Source organism: Staurois parvus, unplaced genomic scaffold (assembly GCF_062004578.1).
Source record: "Staurois parvus isolate SC_StPar_1 unplaced genomic scaffold, SC_StPar_1.0 ptg000978l, whole genome shotgun sequence".
Taxonomy (NCBI): domain Eukaryota; kingdom Metazoa; phylum Chordata; class Amphibia; order Anura; family Ranidae; genus Staurois; species Staurois parvus.
The window spans coordinates 2203837-2228775 of record NW_028318774.1 but is presented as its reverse complement, the minus strand read 5'-3'; the positions used below and the strand labels follow the sequence as shown (position 1 = coordinate 2228775).

The 24939-nt window shown below is 40.6% G+C and overlaps 1 protein-coding gene across 1 annotated transcript in view; it reads right to left on the bottom strand.

Annotated features, from left to right (window-relative positions):
• Positions 1-24939, bottom strand: part of TDRD9 (tudor domain containing 9) — a 395653-nt gene that overhangs the window by 130867 nt on the left and 239847 nt on the right. The window contains exons 14-21 of the mRNA XM_089657266.1: positions 24350-24447; positions 22441-22572; positions 20961-21123; positions 12328-12391; positions 12124-12187; positions 11822-11866; positions 3775-3828; positions 3382-3495 (exon numbers count right to left, since the gene is read on the bottom strand). Coding sequence (XP_089513392.1) covers positions 3382-3495; positions 3775-3828; positions 11822-11866; positions 12124-12187; positions 12328-12391; positions 20961-21123; positions 22441-22572; positions 24350-24447 — 734 coding nt within the window. The remainder of the gene's footprint in view (positions 1-3381; positions 3496-3774; positions 3829-11821; positions 11867-12123; positions 12188-12327; positions 12392-20960; positions 21124-22440; positions 22573-24349; positions 24448-24939) is intronic.

Here is a 24939-nt window from a genome sequence, read left to right as displayed (position 1 = left end):
AGCGCAACAGAACTGAAAGCTGAAAATTGGCCTGGGAATGAAGGGTGTAAAAGTGCCCAATAGGCAAGTGGTTAAGAGAGAGAAGGAAAGATGAACTCAGGAGTCACAAGAGAGTCTGCAGCAAAGGCCCTTGGAGAAGTGCATTTCAGCCTTGTGTTTGAAATGTAAGCATAGAAGATTTACATCTAGCATCCCCCATCTCTGACAACTGTCCCGAAAAACCTCTGAGTGTAGGGATGACTCTCCTGAGTCCAGCTACTGGCAGCAGAGAAAGTCTGTTTGCCAATTTTCCACACCTGGAATGTGTACTGCTGACGAGACGAAGACGTGACACTATAACCACTGCAGAACCTGAACTGCTTCCTTACGAAATACATAACTTCTAATTTTACCATAGTAATTGATGGAAGCCACAAACAGCCCTGCCTCTATGAGTTCTAAGTCGACAGTCCTTAAAGGCAGCTTGTAGACTTCTGCAGGGTAAGGTCAATAGCGCCGAACTGCAAAATATTCATGGGAAGTAAGGATTCCACCACTAAGTTCCCAGCACCACCAGCCTAACAGTAAGGTGCCCATTGTGAATAATGACAATTGGAGAAAGGACTTTGCTGGATTTGGGAATACTCTTTCTTTTGTTCAGAGGATTGGATATCCACCATGTTAGAGAGGGTCTGGCCTTCTCCAACTGGCACGAGTAGATCTATAGTAGAAGTTTGCTTGTCCCACCAGCCAGGACACTAGTCTGGAGCAAATCTGAGCATATGTCATTACCTAGAACCATGCCGCAAGACCCAGGACACCCTCATGCAAAATCGCACCAGGGGTTGACGACTTATCTGTACCTGAGATATCAGCGCCAGGATTTATGCTGGAGAAAAACACTCGAGTCAGAGTCATATCCGGACAAGGTCAAGGTACTTTAAGCAGTGAACAAACAATATCTGTGCTATAGATGAAAAGGCCATTAAGACAAATCAAAATGGAGATCAGAGTGGACATCTCTTCAATCTCCTCAGTGGAAGTCTCAATCTCTTCCACCCTTCACTGCACACCCTGTAGCAAGCCTTGCTGCCCTCTTCAGTTTGAGGGAAACCAAAACTTAAAAAAAAAGGTATAGGAAGGAGGTGCACCAGCCTATAGCATTACTGTGAGACTATTTATTGGATATAAAATAAATGCCAATATACTAACAAATGAAGTGAACAAGTGCATAAACTAATTCTCATCAAACCACTGGACGCAAATCCACCAGCTAGGACGCAGCTTATGCATTTCAACGGCCATGCCCTCTTCCTCAAAGTAAACCAGAGCACAAACACTGCAACCAATAAACACGGTACAGCCAAGCCCAAAATGCAAAATCACACCCCTAAAATTAAGTGGCGGGTAAAAACATGGCACAGCACTCAAAAGGATCAACTCCTTCATGGAAAATATCCTGGTCATCAACACAAAACCATTAATACATGTACACCATCATAAGTCATCTACAGAGCAGGAGCAACACACCCCACCAATACCTCAACGAGCCACACAATGCACATCACAAGAAGAGCATCAATGGTAATGCCCATAGCTCTAGCCTCAGCAACATGAATAAAACCATGTACAAATACATGTGTGCATTAAATAATAAAGTAATATGGCAAGGCACATGTAACCCCACTAACTTGCTCAGCATAAAACCGCTTGTGTTCACTGGCTGTAGCCACCGCTGGAATGCATGCCGTAGAAGTAGCTCCATAGGAGTAGATGAAATGCATCCTCTGACAACTTATGGGACTGCCCCCAGCTCTCTCCCCGGAGTGCTAGAAAAGCCACCACAGAAAGCTCACACAGTTCATAAGTTCATAGGAATGGACCATGGAACACTGGACATACCTTTTCTCCAGACTGAATGTGTGTGACGTACTGCTACAGAGGCAATAGTTGATTGCATTGCTGGACAAATCAGGCCAAAAAACCATTTTAAAAAAACCTTGGGGCGCTTATCCATGGAGCCCTTAAATGCCAGTAGATCCTCCATCAACCTCAGGGATTACCCATTTCTTAAGATGAAAAAAATCCTCTATAGGGTATTGTTCAGCAAAGCTTTTTGACAGGGCATGAACTTTTCAGGATGCGACACAATTTCTCTGCTATTTTTCTGTTCTTGGGCCGTATTGCCAATCAGTTTTGCGTAGTTTGATGCTTATTCCTTTTACAGGGGAACAACAGTTGAATTCCGTAAAATGCAGACTATTGTCTGATAATTAGTTAGCATGGGTTATTTTGTCTACGGAGAGAAATTTATCACAAATCGGGCTAATATCTATTGTGTTGGCAGACTGACTTTGTATAAATAAATATTGATTGATTTCATAATCTCTAGTCCATGGTCACGCAGAACTGGTTTGTGTTAAGGAATGTTGCTTGGCAAAAAATAATTCAGAATTATTACGTTGAATTATTTTATAAATATCTTTTGTATTGGAGGCACTGTGATTTAGCTGACTAAATTTATTGTTAAGGCATTCCTTAACATAACACCTTCTATAGTAGGTACTTGTCTTAATCCAGAGCACTAAGTCATTTCTGTCTATTACCTCTTTCCCCTTCTATCTGCATGACTCCCTGACAGGTTTCCTGACACCAAGAGGTTAAAAAGGTGTCATGTGAGGGAGCTCCAGTACACAAGCTGTGATTGACAGCCTCAGCTTTGCTCCTGTACACTGAGTGAAGGGAGGTATGTCCATTCTATCCAATAAGCTCAGCTTTCCTCATTGAGGTCTGCAGTGTGCAACTTCAGCTCCCACCCCGCTTTGTGCTTCTGTTCAAAAATCCTTTTATATCTGTTTTACAAAGCTGTACAGGACAGATGGCTACAGATAAAGAGGTATAGCTAATATAGGAGGATTTATTTTTCATCTGTACTTCATCTGAGGCCGTTTGATTCACTGGGTACATTTAAGGGTTTAAAATGATTCTAATGCAGGGAATGTATTAAGGTAAAAAAATAAATATGTATATTAGCGTCACTTCAAGTCTACCTAACACTAATGCACATTTGCACACTGAAAATCTCAATTCATTTTCAAGTCAAAAAACTTGACATTCTGACTAGGCTCCCAGCCATCCTGCTAAATTGGTCCAGTAGTGTACATTTGTATGCAAGGGCAAATTTGCCTGCATCTCTTTTTTTGGGAATAGGGATGGTGTGAATAGGCCAATGCTCTCTGGAAAGCATTAGGAGTTCTGCAGCTGTATCGCTATCTATAAAGGTGACATTACCCATGTTTGAAGATCAAAAAAAAAAAAAAGGAAGGAAGGAAGAACCCCCCCCCCCCCCCAAAAAAAAACTACAGTTTCATTTTATGTAAAAGATTAAATACAGCTATAAACCTGGAGTATGAAGCGCTGCTTGTGTATATAGTCTTGATCCACACTTGCTTGATCATTAATATGCATGTTGAAAAGGGCAACTCGCTTTCTCAGCTCATCATACAAGGCAGCCACCTGAGGAGAAGCCAAACGTAATTACAGAGGCACATTGGTAAAGACTTTCTGTAAAACTGAAAAGCTCAAAAATTACTGGGATGTCTGAAAGTATCTACCTAAAAGATAACACACCGAATGCTTAAATGTACTGGTGTGATAGCATGAATGAAGCCATACAAAAGTACAATAGACTTCTACTATAAATAAAGAAAAGACTACAGCTGAGGTGATTAACTCTCCAAGTGAATATTTCATAAAACCTTATTAACGTCTGCCATTTCTCAGTTAAACACTCACCTCTTTTATTCTTTTGATCTGAAAGTAGTTGGATTTGCCCCATTCCATTTCATCCTAGGAAAGAAAAAGGAATATATTTAAATACTGCATCAGCTAAAACACTATCAAATTAACTAATAATCAACAGAAAGAACTGTCATTGGATGGAAGAAAATGAACTTTAAAAATGGTGAATTAATCGAATAACCATATCCTATCTTTGCAACATTGTTGTCCCTGAGCAGGGAAGAAATAGATGGCAGAATGAATTTGATAGAGGTTGTAACCATCTTCATATCATGGGATGGAATGTATCACATTTTTGACTAGAGAAGCAACAGAAGAAATTTGGGGAAAAAAGTAAAAAAAAAATAATTTTAATTAATATAGTATTTACTTATTTAGTAAGGCTAGCAGCTTAGGAATTAAAAATAACTAGATGACAGAGTGTTTAGTTATGCTTTAACCAGATACCGCCAAGCCTATAGCAGATTGACGGCCGGGCAGTACTCTTCTTGTGATTGGGAGTCATATGACATCCTGTGCATCGCAGCACGCAGCGCAGCCGTTATTATCAGGCTGTGTCCAACGGACACAGCACTTCACCACTGAAGGTAAAAAGCCAATGAAATTGGCTTTTTATAACATGATCATCTATGACCGGTCACAGCCGATCATATGTGTAAAAACACAGCGATCACTTACTGTTGCCATCTTCTCCTCCTCACACACTGCTCGTGTGAGAAGAACCTAAGAACAGTGAGTTATTCAAATCCTTTGATTACTACTGTGCACCACACTGCCCCTAATAAAGAGTCCCTTTCAGTGCCACCAATGGATCAGTCAGATCAGCCCATTACTGGATCTGTCAGTGCACCCCCAGCAGTGGATCTGTCAGTGCACCCCCGGCAGTGGATCTGTCAGTGCACCCCCGGCAGTGGATCTGTCAGTGCACCCCCGGCAGTGGATCTGTCAGTGCACCCCCGGCAGTGGATCTGTCAGTGCACCCCCGGCAGTGGATCTGTCAGTGCACCCCCGGCAGTGGATCTGTCAGTGCACCCCCGGCAGTGGATCTGTCAGTGCACCCCCGGCAGTGGATCTGTCAGTGCACCCCCGGCAGTGGATCTGTCAGTGCACCCCCGACAGTGGATCTGTCAGTGCACCCCCGACAGTGGATCTGTCAGTGCACCCCCGACAGTGGATCTGTCAGTGCACCCCCGACAGTGGATCTGTCAGTGCACCCCCGACAGTGGATCTGTCAGTGCACCCCCAACAGTGGATCTGTCAGTGCATCCCCGACAGTGGATCTGTCAGTGCAGCCCATCAGTATACTTGTTAATGCATTCATCAGTGTACCGGTCAGTGCATTAATCAGTGCACCCCAATCAGTGTACTTGCCACAGATTCAACACAACTGCCACCCTTCAGCAGAGTACCCATCACAGCTATACATGTCAGAGGAGAGCAGCGGGGAGCACTCACCATCTGATTCCGATTCGGAATACAAGCCAGCAGAAAGTAGTGGGTCAGTGACCAAATCGAGGAGAAAGCAGTCCCTCCTAAAAGGATACGGTGCTCTGAAGAGCAGGCAACCACAAGCCGCGCCATACACCCCAATGGTCAAAGAGAAGACACCAATGGCGCTAGACCCCAGGATGAAAGGCCCAGTACCAGCACTGGAGAATCCCACCAGACCAAGAATTAGGGCCGAAAAATATCTTCCTGACACATTGGTAAACCCTTTATGGCTGCCTTACAGCTCAGGATCAGCTTCAATCCCATCTTTCACCGCACAGCTAGGTGTGCAGACCAATACTGAAAATTGTTTTTTTTTAAATTTTTTATTTGTTTTTCCCTGCCGATTTACTGCAATATATTGTGGACCAGACAAACATTTTTGCTCAGCAGTATATTAATAACAATCCCAGTACAACCTATGCCCATCCTTTTCTATGAAGACGTCTCACAGTGGAGGAGTTAAAATAGTTTTTGGGCCTTACATTTAACATATGGCTTAAAAAAAAAAAAAAAAAAAAAAAAAAAAAAACAACTTAACTGCATGCCTACTGGTCCACCAACCCCATCCATCATATGTCCAACTATTCTGCTGTAACGTCCCTGTCATGCCATGATCTGATTATACAATTCCTGCATTTCAATGACAACTCACAGTGCCCTCCCAGAGATCATCTCAACTATGACAAGCTATACAAAATACACCCCTTAATAAATTCTTTTGCTAAGAGATTTGCGGGACGTTATGTCCCTGAGCAACATATGTGTGTGGAAGAATCCCTTGTCCACCTCACTGGCCAGCTGGGATTCAAGCAATACATCCCCAGTAAAAGGGCCAGGTATGGATTGAAGCTGAAAAACCTCTGTGAAAGATCTACAGGATATGTGCATGCATTTCGAATGTATGAAGGCAAAAAATCCCAGCTCCAGCCGAGTGCCCAACCTACATCGGCACAAGTGACAAAATTGTCTGGGACCTGGCATTCCCACTGTTCCAAAAAGGTTATCATATATACCTTGATAACTATTATATCAGTCTGCCCCTTTTCCGGCATCTGTACCACGAGAAAACCTTAGCCTGCGGTACCACTCTAAAAAATAGAAAGGGCTTCCCGCAAAGTTTAGCAACCAGAAGGCTACAAAAGGGGGGAATCCGAAAGGCTGAGAAACGAGTAAGTGTTGGTCATGCAGTGGAGGGATAAGAGAGATGTTTACGTCCTGGTCACTATCCACGACACCTCGGTGGAAATAAACGGAAGACAGGGTCCCATCCAAAAACCTGATTATATCCACGATTAAAATCGGTTCATTGGGGGGGCGGGGGGCGGACTTAAATGACCAGATGCTACAGTCCTATTTGTCAACAAGTCTATTTTCTGGTACAAAAAAAGTTGCAATTTATTTTTTCCATTTGGCCATTTACAAAACATCTGTCATCTATCAAAAGTCAACAGAAAGACCCACCACCTCCCTCAAATATACAGTTGTGCTCATAAGTTTGCATACCCTGGCAGAAATTGTGAAATTTTGGCATTGATAATGAAAATATGACTGATCATGCAAAAAAAAATGCTCTTTTGATTGACTGGCATATTCAAGGCTTTAATAAATCCTTTTGTGATACACATAAATCCCCCAAAAAACTCCAATTATTAATATACTCAATATAACCAACTAAATTGTGTTTACATAGATCCACACTCAATTCTCTCTTAAAAAATAAACCCCAAAAAAATTATATATAAAAATTATATATAAAAATTATATATAAAAATTATATATAAAAATTATATATAAAAATTATATATAAAAATTGTATATAAAAATTGTATATAAAAATTATATATAAAAATTATATATAAAAATTGTGTTCAATAAACCCAAAGTGTCCAAGTTCCAAAAAAAATCTTTTTTTTTTTCCTTCAATCCAGTAAAGCAGAAATTGGTTTTAAGACTCCATGATCACCTCAAAGAAAAATAGAAAAAAGAAAATTCATAGTGTATTACCCTTTTAAAAAAAAAAAAATATATATATATATATATATATATATATATATATATATATATATATACACACACACATATATATATATATATATATATATATATATATATATATATATATATATATATATATACACACACACATATATATATATATATATACACACACACACACACACATACACACTCCACTCTGTGCACAACACAAAAAACACCCCCAAAATTATTTTGTGAAAAAATATATATTTTGTGAAAAAAAAATATATCCAATATATATCACAATCCAAATAAATAGAAAGTTGTGATTTTGTGTGTAGGGTTGTAATATAGGAGCTTATTGATTGATATTCAAGGCTTTGGACATCTTTTTATGTCCTTTTCCATCTTTATAAAGTTTCATTACCTTGTTACGCAGGACTTTTGACAGTTCTTTTCTGATCCCCATGGTTCAGTATTTAACCTAGTCAGTGCTTCCATGTAAGAGCTAACAAACTCATTGACTATTTATACACTGACACTAATTGCAATTTAAAAAGCCACAGATGTGGAACATTAACCTCCAATTAGCATTTTAACCCATGTGTGTAGTGAAAAAAAATTGCCGGGTATGCAGCAGAAGAGGAGTTAGGAAAGACACCAGTGTTCATTAACCCCAATGTCCCTCCTAACCATGCCTATACATCGGAGGCCGTTTCCCATGTTATCACACGTTACTAAAATATTAGTTCCCCTTATTATTAACAGCCTGCCATTTCCCAGTTTCCAAAATCTGTTCTGATCATTTGCCTGCTGCCTTGATTGACCATGCCTTTCCCTTCCATGTTATCTGACCCTGGCCTGTTTGCCGACGATGCCTCTGCCTGCCATCTGGATTGTTTCTAAACCACGTTTCTGCCTTTCACCTGCACGGACTGTGACCAGTTAATTGACCATGTTTTTTGCCTGCCGCTTGAGCTGATCATTTTCCTTGCTACTGTAGTAGTGGGATGCAAGATAACACAGGGGGTCTCACATATATGAAGAGTTTCAGAGAAGAGAAAAACAGTTTTTGGTATTCACCCGAGTTTTGTAATTCTCGGAGCAGGGTCTGTTAGTCCGTATGCTTTGGAGAGATTGGGTGGGAAGAAGCCTCTACCCCTGTGGCCAGGTCTTACCTGACCGAGGCCCTAAGCCTGATGTTCCTTCCTGCTGCCTGGACCAATACTATGCTGACCATATCTCTGCCTCCTACCTGTAATGACCCAGGACTTTTTATGGACCATGTTCTTACCTGCTACCTGAACCAGTACTTTGGCTGTGCTGACCATATCGCTGCCTGTAATGACCCAGGAATTTTTTTTGGACTATGTTCCTGCCTGCTGCCTGGACTATTAGTTTGGTTATTGCTGACCACATCTCTGCCTGCTTCCTGGACCACTACTCTCCTCTGCAGACAACTTCTCTACTACAACCACAGGTAATTATTTGTTTACCCTTTGTTTACCTAAGCTGTGAAAAAGTCTCATGTATGTAGTATCATACTCAGGAGTAGCACAATGTATTTTGGGATGGCCATGTTGTGTTTTTTAGAAATATTTTATAAATAGACAAGCTTGTGTACAAAAAGATTAAAATTTTTTCCCACATTTTTCAAGAAATTGTGGGAAAAAAAGAAGACATGCTCAAAAGACTCATTATGCCTCATAGAATATACATTGGGGTGTTTGCTTTCCAAAATTGGGTCATCTTGGGTCTCAAGAAAAAGGATAGACCTTCAGTATATCAGGTGTGATCAATTTTCAATGATTGATACCATGGCTTGTAGACTCTAACTTTCACATAGACTAAATAATATACACAGATTTGGGTTATTTTTACCAAAAAAATGTAGCCGTAAACATTTTGGCCTAAATTTATAAAGAAAATTTACAAAAATTTTTTAATAGAAACAAACTTTTTTTTTGTTCTAATTTTCGCCCTTTTCTCTAAAAAAATAAAACCCCCAGTGGTGATTAAGTACCACCAAAAAAAAGCCCCATCTCTGAAAAAATTATAAGTTTTGTTAAGGTACAGTGTAGCATGACTGAGAACCTGTCAAAGTATGAGAGCACTAAAAGTTGAAAATTGGTCTGGGCAGGAAGGGGGTAAAAGTGCCCTGTATTGAAGTGGTTAATGTTACTATCATATGTCCAACATCTGGTATTCAATGCAGTTGTTCCGGGTCACTGACTCCCAAAGTACTAAAGAACAGATAATGATGACTGATGGACATACACACCTTCAAAAACATTTCTGTCTTGAAAGCTTGCCTCTAGGAACTAAATCACACAACAGCATTCATTTAGATGGCCTTATGGTACATGTTAATGTATGTTGTGTAAATGCTGCCCATACATTGTGAAAATGCCACCATGCAACAAATGCAAAAACATACAGTGCCTTGCAAAAGTATTAACCTACCTTTTTTTTTTGCTTCACAACTTCAAATTAAAATATACTTTTGGGGGCTTTCTACAATGTGATGTACACAGCATGCCTACAACTTTAGGGAGGTGCAAAATATTATTTATTGTGACATAAGGAAAAAAAAAAAAAAAAACCCTTGAGCGAGCTTACATAAGTTATTCAATATTTCAAAGGTCAGTATGTTTAACAGCCTCCATTTGGTGCAATTTCAGCTTCATGTCTCTTGGGAACAGTATGCCTCTATTACCTTAGCACATTTAGCTACTGAGATTTTTGTCCATTCTTCAGGGCAAAACAGCTCCAGCTACTTCAAGTTATGTAAGTGGCGTTGGTGTTTTGTGTACAAAAAACACCAAGTTCTTCATGGATTCTCAGCTGGATTGAGGGGCTTTGATTAGGCCATTCCAATACTTTTTAAAGTTCACTTTTAAACCACACCAGTGTAGCTTTAGCAGTATGTTTAAGACCATTGTCCTGCTGCAAGGTGAACCTCTGTAACATTCTCAAACTTTGGCAAACTAAAAGTAGTTTTCTTTACAAATTATCCTATATTTAGTGCTATCCATCTTTCATTTAATCCTGGCCAGTTTTCCAGTTCATGCTAAGGAAAATTTTTTTTTTTTTTTAAACACTGATATGGAATGCAGTAGCATGAACTACCGTGACTGAAAACCATTGATATTACTATGCATGCATTCAGGATATGTTTAAAGAGCATCCAATGAGCACAAGCATATAAGTTTTATTTCAGAGGATAAATATTAACATACACACGCAAGATAGTTTTTTTTATCTGAATTGTTTGTACCACAATTAAAAAAAAAAAATATTTACACATGGTACAAAGCCCCCCAAAATCATTTTAATTAAGTGTTCTTGCAAGAACACTTATTGTTATCTCACAAATATATTCTTATTATTATAGCAAACTTTGCCACGCTAACTCCTCCCACAGTTTTTACACTGCAAAAGACAAGTAATATATCAAAACGTGCGGATTGTTCCCGATTGGATTGCAATTACTTTGTGGAACGTTTTGCCGAATGGTTCACAAAATATCGCGGTTTTTGTGGTGAAATTTTCCTATAGGAATGAATGGAGCAACTAAAGTGGGAGCTGACAAAGCTAAAGTGTGGAAGGAAAAATCAGGACATGATTTCTAAACTGCCATCACTCCTTCATTTTCAAGCCCATCTACACATATCTTATATCGTTCAGCTATCCCTGCTGTCACTAAAAATGTTCATGGCTAAGCCATAGTCCTGATAGTTTTCACAATATGACCATTTGTTTGCAACTCACTCCACCCATGACTTTCATTGAATCTTCACTCTAGACACCTGAAATTTCAAGGGCCATTTTTAAACTGTGACTGTGCCTTCATTGTTAATATTTCAGAGACATACTATGCATCAAAATGTAGGTCTGGGTCTTGTGATTCTCACAATATAAAGCTCTTTGCTGTAGAATTTATACTTTTAAAACTACAACTGTTTGAAGATGGCAACTGCCAGTGAAGTGAGCAAGTTGGAGCAGTTTGGTTATAAAAGCCCCTCTCAGCTTGCTCTGAGTGAGTTGCCATAGCAACCGAATGCGAGTCACCAGGAAGCAGAGTGACCAAAGCTACAGTGTGAGCTGCAAAATAAAAGTTCAAATGCATTTCTTCAAGCTTGCCATCTGCACTGTTTACATTTCATCAATCACTTGGTTAGGGTTGGATGCAAGAACACTTCACACAATTTCCCCAGAAATTGTACCTTTTCTAGTTTCAGGTTGTAATGCAAAAAAAAGGGGGAAAAAAAAGCAAGGGGGTAAACAATGTCACAATGCGCTGTACGCGACTGTACATGTGCAGCACACCGAATGTACAATGTAGCATGCTTTAATGTGCTGTACTCTATAAAATGTGTTGGGATGGGGTTACCAATTAACATCACAATGCACAGCACAGAGCAGGTTTGTTACCATGCATTGGAGAAAGGTGCACGTTGCCAGGAGGCACAATTCTGAATAAGCCTGTAAATTTTATTCAAAGTTTATTGTTACCCTCCTGACAAATAAGGCACAATACTTTGCAGGTGAATGCAGAAACTATCATACACACCTTGGGCTGTCGAAGGTCACCTCTCTCCTTGCAATCCTGCCAAAACTAGAGGGAGAGGAAAAAAAAAAAAAAACAACTCAGTTTGACTCAGAAATATATTAGTGTGGAATTTTAATTAAACTGAAAAGCACCATCTTGTTTCTGGCCCCACATTTCACTTACATTATCACCTTCTGGTTAGATCTGCTATCATATTACAACCAAAACTTACATATTTATGGAAACCATGTTTTGACAATTAAAACATGAAATTCACATTTTTGCTGAAAATCCCCATAAGGTAAACAAACCAGTAAACCTACCCGAAAAGCATTGACAAGAGCAATGCAATCACTCCTGCTATTGCCAGCATAACTCAGTTTGCTCCTGTGAATGAAAACCATGAATACTATATTCATGAAAATGGTCCACAAACTGCAACAGTAGTTACAGTGCACTAATGTTACATGTATGACCACAACAGTTATTGCAGTAGAACAGCCAAAACAGACAACTATAGAAATTACCTGTATCCATCAAGGTGCTGTCTGAAGGGCATTGCAAAGAAGTTTCTCAGCGAAAGAGCAGAAGCTTAACAATTTAAAAGGGAAAAAAAAAATCACAATTAACCATTAAAGGTTCAACAACACGAGGGAAAAAAAAAAAAAAAAAAAGCACAGATTTAGAGTATTTTAACCCCTTTACAACCACGTAACACATACGATGTATGCCCACGATGCGCATATATGTGTTCCTGTGTTTGTGCAGAAAGTCTGCTTTCCAGATTAATGCGATTAACCACTTGCCTACCAGGCACTTATACCCCCTTCCTTACCAGGCCAATTTTCAGCTTTCAGCGCTGCCGCACTTTGATTGACAATTGCGCGGTCATGCAACATTGTACCCATATGAAATTTTGATCATTTTTTTCTCACAAATAGAGCTTTCTTTTGGTGGTATTTAATCGCCACTGGGCGCTTTACTTTTTGCGCTATAAATTAAAAAAAGTGCAAAAAATTTGAGAAAAAAAAAAAAAAAGTTTATTTGTTTCTTTTATAAAATTTTTCAAACAGGTATTTTTTCTCCTTCACTGATTTGCGTTGATGAGGCGGCACTGATGGGCACTGATAGGCGGCACTGATGGGCACTGATAGGCAGTACTAATGAGGTGGCACGGATAGGCGGCACTGATAGACAGCACTAATTAGGGGTCACGGATAGGCGGCACTGATATGCAGCACTGATAGGCGGCACTGATAGGTGACACTGATGATGGGTACTGATAGACGGCACTGACTGGCATCACTTCTGGGCACTGACTGGCGGCACTGACTGGCACAACCCCTGGGCACTGACTGGTGGCACTGACTGGCAGCACTGCTGGGCTGCACTGGTGGGTGGGCACAGGTGGGTGGCACTGGTGGGCACAGGTGGGTGGGCACAGGTGGGTGGCACTGCTGGGCACATGTAGGTGGCACTTCTGGGCACAGGTAGGTGGCACTGCAGAGTGGCACAGGTGGGTGCACTGCTGGGCACAGGTGGGGGCACTGCTGGGAACGGGTGGGCGGGGCTAGTGGGCGCACTGCTGGGCGGAACTTGCGGGTGTCACTGCTGGGCACCGATCATCAGGGCACTGATCATCAGTGCCCTGATGATCGGTGCCGATCCCCGCTCTGACAACTGCCGGTTCTCGGCAGTACTTTCCTCACGATCTGACAGCGTGAGGAAAGTGCAGCCGAGAACCGACACTTGCATTTCCCTGTGATCAGCGTGTCATTGGACACCGCTGATCACGTGGTAAAAGGCCGGTGGGATCGGCCTTTCACCACATCACGTGATTAGCTGTGTCCGTAGGACACAGCGATCACGGAGATCGCCGGGTGCGCGCCCCCTGGGGCGCGCAGGAGAGCGCGTTCTGGGAGGACGTCATATGACGTCCACTCAGAACTGGCCGGCCGCGGTGAAGCCGTCATTCGTCTATGCGCGGTCGGCAAGAGGTTAATAGACACACCCCACTGCTGTGTCCTCTCTGGAAAGGGGAAAAGATGTACTGTATCTTTTCCACCTTGTTGAGAAGTCTGTACACAAAAAAATTATATATATTTTTTTTTTTTAAATTATTATTAATAAGAATTAACTAGATCAGGGCTTGATCTAACTTAGTGAGTGTTGGTGCCAGTGTCCACCTGCGTTGAACTACTCCAGGGAGTGTCTCCAAATAGTCCAGCACCTTCTGTCTGTCTGGAGCGGAAGAGAGCAGAGACGGTGAGCACAGATGTGAGGGATGAGCAGAGGAAACTGATAACTGACAAAAGCTGCGGATACAGCAATGCAGACATTTTTGGTTTCTGACGAACTGAGAAAAGCCTGGAAATGGCTATTCTTAAGAGCTGTAATTCCTAAACCCTTCCTCCAATTTGGATGTACATAACCTCAACTCAAAACTGAGAGTGTGCACTTTCAGCCCACATCCATTACAGAACTATATCTTGAAAAGGTTTTAGTAAATACCTTAAAAAAACAAAAATTGTGCCTGTGTCCAAATATATATGGACCTAACTGTACATGTATACATACATACACCAACCCATCGGGTAAAAAAACGTTTAACACAATACCATGTTTCTCAGTAAATTTAATACATACAAAGAAACCAAAACAAATATGTTATAATTATGTGTAATAAAATGGAATGACAGGGAAAAAGTATTGAACACACTAACTGGAATTTAATACTTGGTACAAAATCCTTTGTTAGTAATGACAGCTTCAAGACATCTCTTGTATGGAGAAACTAGTTGCATGCATTGCTCAGGTGTAATTTTGGCCCATTCTTCCACATAGTCATCAAATCTGATCTTTTTTTTTTTTTTTACACAGATTTTCTATTGGATTCAAGTCAGGCGATTTCTAGCAGCTTTATTTTCTCTTTGTTTGAAACCAATTGAGAGTTTCCTTGGCTTTGCGCTTCGGATCATTGCCTTGCTGAAATGTTCACCCTCATTTCAATTTACTCATCCTGGTAGATGGCAGCAGATTTTTATAAAGAAGATTTTGCTACATTTTTCCATTCATCCTCCTTCAATGAGAAGTTTGCCAGTACTGTATGCTGAAAAAAAGGCCCCACACCATAATGTTCTCACCTCCAAACTTCACTGTTGGTATGATGTTTTGGGATGATGTGCCATTTGACCTCCAAACATGGTGTATATTCTGACATCCAAAAAGTTCTATTTTGGCCTCATCTGACCAGACTATTCTCCCAGTATTTCACAGGCTTGTCTAAATGTAATGTTGTACAGCAAACTTTACACAAGCTTCAACATGCTTATTCTGGGGGGGGCAGAAACCAAATTGGTAACTTGGATTCTACCCAGTGTGTTGGTCAGTTGGGCTTCGAGATTCCAATCCATGTAATGAAACGGTGTCAAGTGAGAGGCGAGTTCAGCTGGTGCAAAAAGAATGCTCTATGAAGAGTCTCCATCTTGCAAAGAATCGACGAGTGTACTTGAAATTTTGGACGATGGTGTCTAGCTTTTCCAGGTTAAGGACGTTATTTAGCGCTTGTCTCACCACATTGAGAGGTGAAGGGTTTGGGTGGATCCAGGCCTGCAGAAGGGCCTACGGGCCACCAAAAGGCAAATATGAATCCACTGAGGGAATGCAGAGATGTGTCAAGCTTGTAGGCTCATCATAGCTAGAGACAGATCATGGGATATTTGGAGACAGTGATGTTATAAAGATGAGTGATATAATGTAGAATTTGGTCCCAAAAGGAAGAGACTCCGTTACATTCCCAAAGGCGATGGAATAGGGTCAGCAGGTTTTGGTCACACTAGGGGTATGTTGGGTGAGCACGGACCACTGAGCTCGTAGAAAAGGAGAGGAAGCACGGGGAATAATCTTAAATAGAGTTTCGTGCCATGTTTCACAAAGCACCAATGAACCAATTTTCCAGTATCCCATTAAGAGTTTTTTTTGGAGTGTTGTCCTTACAAAGTATGGGAGTCCATGGTTTGAATAGAGTAAGATGGTATTTTGTGGATTGGTGAGTGATAAATGAGAGTAGATGTTTGAGATGGAGTAATGATCTTGACGAATCAATACCCTCTATGAAGAAGCTTTTGAAGCGATTCTGTTGAAGGGAGTAGGATGACCAGAGATAATTCACAAGCTGATGGTGGTGGAAGATGTGGGATCCAGGGAGGGAATGTTGAGTAGCAAGTTCTGAGAAAGGTTTAAAGGATCTTTGGGTACAAAGACTGACTTGACTAATTAGTCCATTGAATGACCAGTGGGAAAAAGCCGTATTTGCGCACTAGAGGGAGGAAACATAGGGTTTCCAAGTATGGGCAAGTAGTGTGATATACTCAGTGATAGTCCTAGTAGTTTCTGTATTTCCCTTCAAGCCAAAATGATGTCTCTAATCATTAAGTTGGATCGAAGAGAGAGGGAGAGATTTAAGTTTTGAATGTAAAATGTCTGAGAGATGAAGCGGAGACACCAGGGCTTTTTCTAAAGAGTAGAGTAGCATGATTTCATGGAGAGCCAGTTGAGATCCTGATGGAGGAGACCAGACAGATTGTAGAATCTAATATTAGACAAACCTGCTTCACCCTCACTCTTGGGGAGACAAAACTTTATTGCAATGCGTGGTTTTTTTTTTTGGCGTTGCCATAGGAAGGCCTGTAGGGCTGGATGTACAGTGAAGGAAATAAGTATTTGATCCCCTGCTTATTTTGAATGTCTGCCCACTCACAAAGAAATGATCAGTCTAAAAATCAAATGGTATATGTATTGTAACACTGAGAGACAGAATAGCAACAAAAAGTTCAAAAGAATGTGCATGTCTAACAAATTATGCAGGGATTTGCTAATTGTTAATGAGGTTAATAAGTATTTGATCCCTTTCACAAACATGACTTAGTATTTGGTGGCAAATCCCTTGTTGGCAATCACAGAGGTCAGACGTTTCCTGAAGTTGGCCACCAGGTTTGCACACATCTCAGGAGGAATGTTGGCTCACTCCTTTTGGCAGATCCTCTCCAAGTCATTAAGGTTTGGTGGCAAACGTTTAGCAACTTGAACTTTCAGCTCCCTCCACAGATTTTCAATCAGATTAAGGTCTGGAAACTGGCTAGGCCACTCCAAGACCGTAATGTGCTTCCTCTTGAGCCACTCCTTTGGTGCCTTGGCCATGTGTTTTGGGTCATTGTCATGCTGGAACACCCATCCACAACGCATTTTCAATGCCCTGGCTGAGGGAAGAAAGTTTTCACCCAAGATTTGACGGTATATTGCCCAGTCCATCGTCCCTTTGATGCGGTGCAGTTGTCCTGTCCACTTAGCAGAAAATCACCCCAAAGCAGAATGCTTCCAAGCTTCCAACTTCTGTACAATATTATTTAGGGAAGGGTAAATAAGGTAGTAAAGGAACATTGGTTCTCTGCCTATGTGTATGCCTAAATAGGTAATAGAGTGTTTAGCTATACAGAAAAGAGAAGATGCCAGCCAGTGAACCAAAGCAGTAGGTTCAAAGGCAGTACTTCACTCTTGTCAAAACTGATTTGCTGGGCTGAGCAAATGTGGAAGGCCGCAAACAGGTTTTGAAGTAGTTCAAAATCCGAGGGTGGATCTGAAGAGAACAATAGTGTATCATGAGCAAATAGAGATGAACAAAAAGTAAAACCGCCAATGACACTACTAACCGCCACTTTGGAGTTAAATAGCTTAGATAAGGGTTCTAAAGCAATGCTAAAAAGAAGGGGGGAAAGTGGGCATTCTTGTCTTGTACTGTTAGTTAGAGGAATGTCTGAGGACATGAAGTCAGGGGTGACCATTCTAGCCGTGGTCTAGCCAAGAATGGGACTCAAAATACCAACCTTCTGCATGACCATAGAGACCCAGGCGAAGTTAATGTAAAAAGATGCAATCACTGAGGCACTCAAAGCGTAACCAAATCTTGTGCGATTTTGTAAATTTAAAGATGAGTGTTATGACAGGTGTTCTTTAAAAAAAAAAAAAAAAAAAAGGCAAAAGCGTGGGAAGCCCAAACTGAGCATAGAACATAAAGAGAGTTACCGCCAGCAAAAAACATCAAAATGTTCAGAAGATCAGGGACAAAAGCAAATGGGGAGAAAGAGCAATTCTGACTTGCCTGTCAATTACATACCTTCGAGTACAGGACAGAGGCAACTTATTCATACACCATGGATTATAGCTTCGCATCTTCGGCTGACTGGACACTAGGAAGTTAGAGGCCTTTAGAAAAAAAATGGATATAGCAAAACCTCTCTCTTTAAGGGTGCTGGGAGTGAAAATACGGTCAAGACCTGTTACAGAACCAGAACAAGGGGTATAGAGTAATCTCTAGGACTGAATTGCCTGTGCTCACACCATGTGAAGTAAAATATCAAGGTACACTAAATATTCTTGCATGTGAGAGTATTTGCATGCAGGAAGGTAGGAATGACCGATGAAGAGACCCCACTAACTTTAGGGCATGGATTTCAACAGCCAATACCTTAAAGAGACTGAAGCAGGATGGAAATTGATCCTTGCATTACCAGATCTGTTCTATAGAATAGAAGCTAGGGTTCTTCTGCAAGTAGCCTGAGTATGTCTGTGTGCCATATTCATCTGGGCTAGTTTGGTGTCATTAAGTGTTCTTGCATGGCAAGACCACTTCCTGTTATCTCACAATATATTCTTATTATTATAGCCAAATTTACCACCCTAACTCCTCCCACAGTTTTTACACTACATAGACAGTAATATACCGAAACGTGCAGATTGTTTCCGATTGGTGTGCTATTACTTTGTGGAACGTTCCGCCAAATGGTTCATGAAATATCGGCGTTTTTGTGCTGAAATTGGTCCCATAGGAATGAATGGCGGAATGTTCAAAACTAGAGTGGGAGCTGACAAGAGCTAGAGTGTGAGCTGAAAAACCAGGACATGATTTCTAAACTGTCATCACGCCCTCATTTTCAAGCCCACCTACACAAATCGTATATTAAACCGTTCAGCTATCCCTGCTGCCACTAAAAATGTCCACTGCTAAGCCATAGTCCTGATAGTTTTCACAATATGACCATTTGTTTGCAACTCACGCCGCCCATTGACATTCACTGAAACGCCACTCTAGCTACCTCAAATTTGAAGGGCAATATCTAAACTGCGACTGTGCCTTCATTTTTAATATTTCAGAGACATACTATGCATCAAAATGTAGGTTTGGGTCTTGTGATTCTCACAATATAAAGCTCTTTGCTGTAGGATTTATAATTTTTAAATTTTTAAACTACAACTGTTTGAATATGGCAACTGCCAGTGAAGTGAGCAAGCTGGAGCAGTTTGTTTTTAACCACTCTTTTCTGCCCTTGCTGTAGAGTGAGTTGCCATAGGAACCCAGGTGTGTGAGCAGACAGCAGAGTGACAAAAGCTAGAGTGTAAGCTGAAAAATAAAAGTTGAAATGCATTTCTCACTCTATCAAACTATCCATGTGCACTTTTTAAATTTTATCAATCAAATGGTTAGTGTAATGTTTACTATCTTTACTCACTCCAAACACTCCACACAATTACTCTGCCCACTCCATAAAGTTACTCTGCCTAGTCCAACCTTTTCACAGTTACTCCAGCCACACTATAGTTACTCAAGCCACTCCACCCAGTTACTCCGCCCACTCCAGTTGTAGACTACTGGTGGAGGCAAGAACACTTCACACAATTTCCCCAGAAATTGTAGCTTTTCTAAATAGAATCCTTCTTGCTCTCATGCTCTATTTTGTGGAGCACGCGAGGCACAATCCTCGGTGGAGGGAAGGAAAAGATTATCCCAAACGGAGACCAGGCGATAACTAGAGTATCCAAGGCCAAAGCTAAAGGACCCTGGTTCTGGATAGAAGTAGCTCCACTCTAGAGCAGTGGTTCTCAACCTGTGGGTCGCGACCACTTTGGGGGTCGAACGACCCTTTCACAGGGGTCCCCTAAGACCATCAGAAAACACATATTTCCGATGTGTAAAGAGCAGCTACTGTGTAGAAAGCAGCTGCTATGTTGAAAGCAGCTACTCTGTTAAAAGCTGCTACTGTGTTGAAAGCAGCAGTATTGGAGGTAAAACGACACTCATGAATTATAATTATTGGGTAAATAATTTTATGGTTGGGGGTCACCACAACATGAGGAACTGTATTAAAGGGTCACGGCATTAGGAAGGTTGAGAACCACTGCTCTAGAGGTTACAATGTCCACATCCAGAGTCCCTCATTTTTGGCATATCAGATTGAACACATCTGGATGAAGACACCTTTATCCTTGGTCCAGACAGTGAGGCTGAGATAATCTGCCTGGCAACTGTCCACTACTGAGAAGAGGATTGTAGAAATCGCTGGACAACAAGTTTCTGTCCACACAAATTTCTGGTTTGCTTCCTTCAAGGTAGCCAAGCTCCTTGTGTCCTCTTGATGGTTGATATATGCCACTGTGGTGGCACTGTCTGACTGCATGCGAATTAGGTGGCCCTTTATAAGGGAGCCCGGTACTGGAAGGACATGGACCCATGGTGTGTTAGCAAGTTGCATGTGTTCTGTACTGCACAATTAAGATAATTTAATTCTTGACTTTTGCACAGTATATACTGTAAATCTGCCCTATACTTGACCTTTCAATCAGTTGCTTTAAAGCATGGGCAGACTCTCTGGGCAATAGGGAAGCTTGAGACAAGAGTAAAAGGCAAGATTAACAGAAAATGTTGATATTTTTTTATAACCTCAGCTATGCATCTAGCGACCTTTTGATATGCATTTTTATAATGGCACACTGTCAGTGCTTTTTTTCTTTTTCTTAGCCCAAATCTGAAATTACCAGAATTGTAACAAGTCCATTCTGGGCATAGCTACTTGATATTTGGCAAAAGAACACAATTGAAAGGAAGCTGCAGAGCAAATCAAGCTTGCTGGTTAAATCTGAATCACATGTGTACTTACTGTCCGAGATCCTATAAAATATATTTTAAACTTGTAAAGAGTTGGGCTACAAGTTAAAACTCAAAAAAAAAAAAAAAATAGTTTAGAAAAATATTAGTACTACCATCTAACAAGAAAACCAATCTGACAATCATCTGAGGTAGCATTTATAAACAAGCATGGGCACGTACCAATAATAAGGCACTCATCAAGACATCCAAAAACGTGGCCAAAGACAAGGAGCTTTCCCAGTTGAAGGTCAACAGGTAACTGAGCCAAAACTCTTCCCAAGAATGTGAGCTCCCCATCATATGGGTTCTCTTCCTGCTTTCCACTTACTGCCAAAGCACCTACCTTCATGAAGCAAAAAAAAAAAAAAAAATATTGCAACACATCTAATAAAACATGCAAACACAATGAAGCATATCTAGGATCAAACTGTAAAATCCTATATTCATTTCCACATTGTTTTTCCATTATTTCTAGTAGGACACTCCTATATCTATTATTGATCTTGAAGATAGTAAATTTACTTTGAGATGATCCCCATGCATATATTTCCTTGAATTATGCAGCATGCATTCACTATGCCCTGTGAGAAGGCACTGCTGTGTCACACATTTCAGAGAGCTTGCCTTCTGAAATACAGAGCAGCTGCGAGGAGATGGCCAAAGTTTGGGCAACTCTTGCTGTGATAATGGTAGGATGTAGGGCAGGGCCTGCTAGCATAAAAGTAGGTTTTTAAAATATAGTCTCCAAACAACCATCCACTGCATCATTAATGGAAGATGTATCTTTATTAAAAAATATAGATTTGGCATTTAACGCAAGAATGGCTGAGCATACAGTGGGGACAAACCAATTTTGTTGTTAAATTCTGCATCTGTAAGATACTTCCATATTGTGTTGACTCATAAAGAGCAAAACCCAGCCTCTCTATGGAGAACAGGTTACTCTCAGCTAAACCTATATAAAAGTAAAAATTGTGATATGGTGCCTATGCTACACCTCCATCCCGATAAGACCCATACATAAAATATTTGCCCATAGGACTTTAAATGAGGCATAGCATACTGATAATAAAATATCAATTTATTAGTCAATGAATAAGAATCTTACACATAATATATAGGTAAAAGTATATCAGCTTGATGCATATTTTGTACAGCCGTATGTCAACTGTAACAAACCAGCTTGATATATTAAATAACTCTCTTATGCATGAATAAGGTTCTTATTCATTGTGTAATAAATTGATATTTTATTAATATGTTATGCCTCACTTAAAAGTCCCATGGGTAAATGTTTTGCATATGATTTTCAGCTACACAAGGAGCGAACAACGTAAAAACCAGACTTAAACCCACATCATTGCTTTGAAAGTGAATATTAAGGATTAATTACTCCACATTGGCTGCAACTAAAAAGATAGCTTGTGTTAAACTTAAATACTACACACTAAGAAACTAAATATTTGAAATTTTAAAGGCTGGTCCCAGTTCTTTAAAGAATGTCTTCAGCTACTACTTTAGTCTTTTCAATTTCAATCCCAATGCTCCTGCTTACCAGGAGTTTAATGAATTAACGTATATTGAATTTAAATTATATTGGTTTCTAAAAACGTTTAAAATATTTTCATACACTGCCCATTTGAATTGAACAGACATTTACCTCCTTGAGCAAAAGTATAGTGCGTTCAATGTCAGAAGCATTAGGAGGGGAAAGGGCTGTAGCTAGCAAAGCTCTAGGCTCTCCCATGTCAAGAAGCTTCACCTTCAAGATTGTGCTTCCCAAAGGGCTTCGCTGAAGGAAGGAAAAGAAGCTGTCATGTAGGTGAGAAAGAACATTAAAAAAACTACAAGAAAAGCACAAAAATCAGCATTACTGTTTAAATGATTTCTAAAGCTGTTCTTTATAAAATTAAAGGTTATACAGTTACAATATACAATAAGGTAGTTAGGATGCCCCTGGCCATAGGAGCTTATAATCCAAAAAGGAGGGACAAGTGATACAAAAATTATGATTAGGGAGCTAAAGTGAAATTGGGCCCAATTAGCCATTTTCCCTCCTCGGTGTCATGTGACTCATTAGTGTTACAAGGTCTCAGGTGTGAATGGGGAGCAGGTGTGTTAAATTTGGTGTTATCGCTCTCACTCTCTCATACTGATTACTGGAAGTTCAACATAACACCTCTTGGCAAAGAACTCCAAGGATCTGAAAAAAAAGAAAAAGCATTGTTGCTCTACATAAAGATGGCCTGGGCTATAAGAAGATTTAAAAAACCATGAAACGGAGTTGCAGCACTGTGGCCAAGACCATACAGCGGTTTAACAGGACAGGTTCCACTCAGAACAAGCCTTGCCATGGTCGACCAAAGAAGTTGAGCGCACGTGCTCAGCGTCACACCCAGAGGTTGTCTTTGGGAAATAGTGCTGACAGCATTGCTGCAGAGGTTTAAGGGGTGTGGGGGTTAGCCTGTCAGTGCTCAGACCAGACGTCACACACTGCATCACATTGGTCTGCAGGGCTGTAGTCCCAGAAGAAGCCTCCTCTAAAGATGATGCAAAAGAAAGCCTGCAAACAGTTTGCTGAAGACAAGCAGACTAAGGACATTGATTACTGGAACCATGTCCTGTAGTCTAATGAAACCAAGATAAACTTATTTGGTTCAGATGGTGTCAAGTGTGTGTGGCGGCAACCAGGTGAGGAGTACAAAGAGAAGCGTGTCTTGCCTACAGTCAAGCATGGTGGTTGGAGTGTTATGCTTTGGGGCTGCATGAGTGCTGCCAAAACTGGGGAGCTACAGTTCATTGAGGGAACCATGAATGCCAACATTTACTGTGACATAAAAGAAACAGAGCATGATTCCCTCCCTTCGGAGACTGGGCTGCAGGGCAGTATTCCAACATGACAACCACCCCAAACACACCTCCAAGACAACCATTGCCTTGCTAAAGAAGCTAAGGGTAAAGGTGATGGACTGGCCAAGCATGTCTCCCGACCTAAAACCTATTGAGCATCTGTGGGGCATCCTCAAATGGAAGGTGGAGGAGCGCAAGGTCTCTTAACATCCGCCAGCTCCTGTCATCATGGAGGTAGACTCCAGTGGCAACCTGTGAAGCTCTGGTAAACTCCATGCCCAAGAGGGTTAAGGCAGTGCTGGAAATTAATGGTGGCCACACAAAATATTGACATTTCTGGCCCAATTTTGACATTTTCACTTAGGGGTGTACTCACTTTTGTTGCCAGCGGTTCAGACATTAATAGCTGTGTGTTGAGTTATTTTGAGGGGACAGAAAATTTACACTGTTATACAAACTGTACACTCACTATGTCACATTGTAGCAAAATGTCATTTCTTCAGTGTTGTCACATGAAAAGAAATAATAAAATATTTACAAGGGTGTGTGTGTGTGTGGCGAACATTTGGTATTTTTATGATACGACCAACAAAGAAGCACCATCTTCTCTGCATTTTCTCTTCAGCTGGAAAAATTATTTTCACTGCAAAATATGTTTCAGTTGCTAACAGTACAATTATGTGCGGGTACAATGAAAAATTATCTAATGGACATCATACCAAAATCTCTGGTACAACATTGTCAGGTACGAAATTATTCCAAAAGTCCTTCAGCACAAGCCTGTAGCAATAGCCTTTAGAAACTCGTCCTGCTCGACCTTTTGAAAGATTAGAGGCATTAGAATATTAATTTTATAAAACAGACACATAATCACAACACATTATCAATAAAATACACTGCAAGGAAGATTTAAACAGTTTTACCTGCCAAACCTAAAACTCTGTTCAGCCATACCGAAGATTCACATACACATGCCACATTGTATGGTAAGCAGAGCAATGCAAACATTTACTTAGGGGTTTTGCAGGATTTGGGGTCTCTTGCCTTGTTACTGGACTATAACAAACCATCTTATTTTACTGTATCCTCTTACTTGAAAAGAAATTATAAGGGCCCCCCATACATTCCAATGTTGTGTGTAAAAATGGATAATGTTGAGAAAGCCTATTAATTTGAAGAAGCTGTAAATGCACCTCAAACCTAAACTTTTTCCCAAAGCAGTAGTATACTATGTATATGTTGTGGTGTGCTGTGACACAGGTGTGTTAAAGGAACAATGGTTTTGTGTGTCGCAGTGCCATTCAAAAAT